This window comes from Aureococcus anophagefferens (genome assembly GCF_000186865.1).
Source record: "Aureococcus anophagefferens unplaced genomic scaffold AURANscaffold_172, whole genome shotgun sequence".
Classification (NCBI taxonomy): domain Eukaryota; class Pelagophyceae; order Pelagomonadales; family Pelagomonadaceae; genus Aureococcus; species Aureococcus anophagefferens.
The window spans coordinates 34147-37070 of NW_008705715.1; the positions used below are offsets into that span (position 1 = coordinate 34147).

The 2924-nt window shown below is 68.4% G+C and overlaps 1 protein-coding gene across 1 annotated transcript in view; it reads left to right on the forward strand.

The window, feature by feature from the left end:
• Window positions 1-657: 657 nt before the first annotated feature.
• AURANDRAFT_68490 (hypothetical protein) overlaps window positions 658-2924 on the forward strand; it is a gene marked incomplete at both ends in the record, with an annotated part of 7630 nt that continues 5363 nt past the window's right edge. Inside the window, 2 exons of the mRNA XM_009044183.1 lie at window positions 658-1041; window positions 1300-2819. Of these exons, the coding sequence (XP_009042431.1) occupies window positions 658-1041; window positions 1300-2819 (1904 nt within the window). The remainder of the gene's footprint in view (window positions 1042-1299; window positions 2820-2924) is intronic.

The following is a 2924-nucleotide window of genomic DNA, read 5'->3' on the forward strand; positions in this document are numbered from 1 at the left end:
ACCGAAGTGCTCGCGCGCGATGCTCAACCCCCATCAACCGACGCTCCGGCAGTCGCGGTCTGCCGTGGAGCTGATGGTCGCCGACGAGCGTGTCCGCGAGAACCAGACCTTACCTGCGTTCGCGGCCGCCGCGACGGAGGCGGTGCGCACCGCGTCGCCGACGAAACGCGCCAAGTACGCGGCGGCGGCAGATGCGGGCGCCGCCGCGCTCGCGCCGCTCCAGGAGCAGGCCTCGATCTGGGGGACCCCGGAGAAGCGCACGGGCGCCGTCTCCGCCGCCCGTCTGGACGAGGCCCTCGGCGCCGCACGCGAACACGCGGAGTGGGACTCGCCCGGCGTCGGCTCTGTTCCGTCTCCCTACCCGTCGCCGGCGCCCGCCCGCGTCTTCGACATGGACGCCGCCCATCGCGAGTACAAGGGGAAATTAAACTGAGGCCCGGCGCCGCTGCGAGGTAGTCGCTACGGCGTGTTGAAGTGCAAGACCGGCGGCGATTGATGCTTTACCTTTTGAGCGCATCGGCGGCCGCCGAAGCCGCTCACGCTTGCGCGTCGGCAGGCGCGCCGTCGCGGCCGCTGCGTCACGACATGGTCCTCGACGTGTCCGTCGTCGACAGGACCGGGAAGAGCGTCGTCATGACCATCTCTCGACGACTCACCATGAAGCATGTCAAGCTGCTTTTGACGAGCGGTACTGTGCCGCTGCTCGGCCGCGGCCTGGGCCCCGGCGACGTGACGCTCCAGATCAACGGCGTCGTGCTGGCGGACAACATGAAGGTCGCCGACCTCTGCAACGCGGTGACCCTCCACGCGTACATCGCGCGCGCGGAGAAGGCCGACGGCGCGTACGGCGGCGCCAGCGGGATCATCCCATGGCTGGACAAGGCCGACATCGCCGTCGTGACGATGCCGCTCGGCCTCACGTTCGGCGGCGACGGGAAGAAGGCGACGACGCTCGCGAAGAAGGCCCGCGAGGCGCTCGCGCTCGTCGGCTTGACCGTGGCCGACGTGCTCTTCTACGCGCGCGACGGCGGCGAGGCGGCGGTGGGGAACGTTCTGCGCGAGATGGGGAAGGAGGAGCTGGAAAAGAAGGCGGAAGAGGAGCGAATGCGGGGCCACGGAACGCGGGGTCGGACGGCGGCAGCGGCGACTGCGACGGCTGCTGCGGCGACGTTGGTAGATGCCGACTGCAACGCGCACATTACAGCAGACGGGGCGTCGACTGCCGTGAACCGGAACAGCGTCGACGACGAAAAATTCAACAGAACATCAGGAAATTCTGTCTTCGAACGGATGCTGGAGGCATGCATCAAGCATCTCAGAAGTGAGAAACTCGTGGAGCATCTGCAGTACCTGGGCCTGCTGAAGCCGGAGGAGTGCATGGATGTGCGCTTCGAGTCCTACATGCTCGCTGCCGCGTACATCTGGGCGAACAAGGGGCTGCTGATGGTCGCTATCGTCCTGAGCCTGGGCCTGGGCGAGGACGCGTCGACGTCGACTCGGGATCTCTTACTGAAGCTCCGCGCCCTGCGCGACGAGGGGGCGTCGCGGTGCTACTACTTGCTCTCCAAGCCCGAGTTCTTGCTGCACACATCCGTGCTCGCGGCGCTCAACTACGCCGTCGTCCACGCGTCGCTCAAGTGGGGCCACACGTACGGGGGCTTCCGCTTCAACGAGCTGGGGACGCACGTCATGAACCTCGTGGCCAAGTACGTCGCCGTCGCGATCGACCCGAAGGCGTCGGGGCTCTTTGACGACGCCTACGCCTACGCCAAGCCCTTGGGCTTCGAGCACGCCGTGGACAACTTGGCGAAGAACTACACGAAGGAGCTCATCGAGTACATCATCAACCGCTACGACTACGTGCTCTGCCTCCCGTGGTCCCACAGCTTCTTCTTCGACAAGGACCGCCGGGCCCCGTACGCCCGCGCCCTGGGCCGGCAGCTGTGGCCCCCCGCGGCCGCGTCGACGGTCGCACGCGGCGCCGGAGCCGACGCGCGGCCGACGGCCGACGACGCGCCCTCGCCGCTCTCCACCAAGGAGCTGGCGCTCGTCAACCACGTGGAGATCCTCGGCCTGCTCCGGTCCAAGCCGCTGCGGGACGCCGTGGACATGGTCGCGCTCGAGGGCGAGCCGGGCGGCATCGTCGCCGGCGGCGAGCTGCCGTCGATCCTCTACGAGGCCCTCGCGAAGAAGTTCTGCTCCTACAAGGTCGACAACGCCCACTCCGAGGTCATGGTCAAGATCCTGAAGTGGGTGATCGCGGAGGGCCACACGCTACCGGGGCATCGCGACGCACGCTTTGGGAACACGGCGTCGGAGAACGACGTGAGCACCTACCTGCTCGAGCACTACCCCGACGGGAGCCCGCAGCTCGAGGCAGCACGGGCCGAGGCGCGTTCGGACGTGGCGCCGAAGAAGCGGCCGCGCGCGACGCGCGAGGAGTCGACGTCGTCGGTCGAGGATTTGGTGAGCTTGCTGGAGCCGTCGCAGGTCGCGGCCGCGGCGGCGCATGGGCTGAACTCGTACGCGGCGTCGTCGGTTACCGCCGTGCGCTCCCTCAAACGCGGCGAGCTCTCGGCCGCGGTGCACTCGCTGGTCGCGCATCTAAAAAATTTGGGCGAGAACGCCGCGCTCGCGGAAGCCGCGACCTGCCCGTCGTGCGGCGCCGCCGCGGTCCCGTGCCGGCCGGGGACGAGCAGCTCGAACACGCACGACCACGCCTGCGTCTGCTACGCGTGCTGGAGGAAGCTCCACGCGACGGGCTCGAACTGCGTCGTCTGCGGCGAAGCGTTTTCTGGACTCGAGCTCCCGGGCGGCAGGTTCGAGGTCTGCCCGCAGCTCATGGACCTGACGACGGGCACCGCTTTGGGCGACACGACGAACGCCGGGGCGGCGGCGGAGACGACGACGAACGCGCCCGCGAC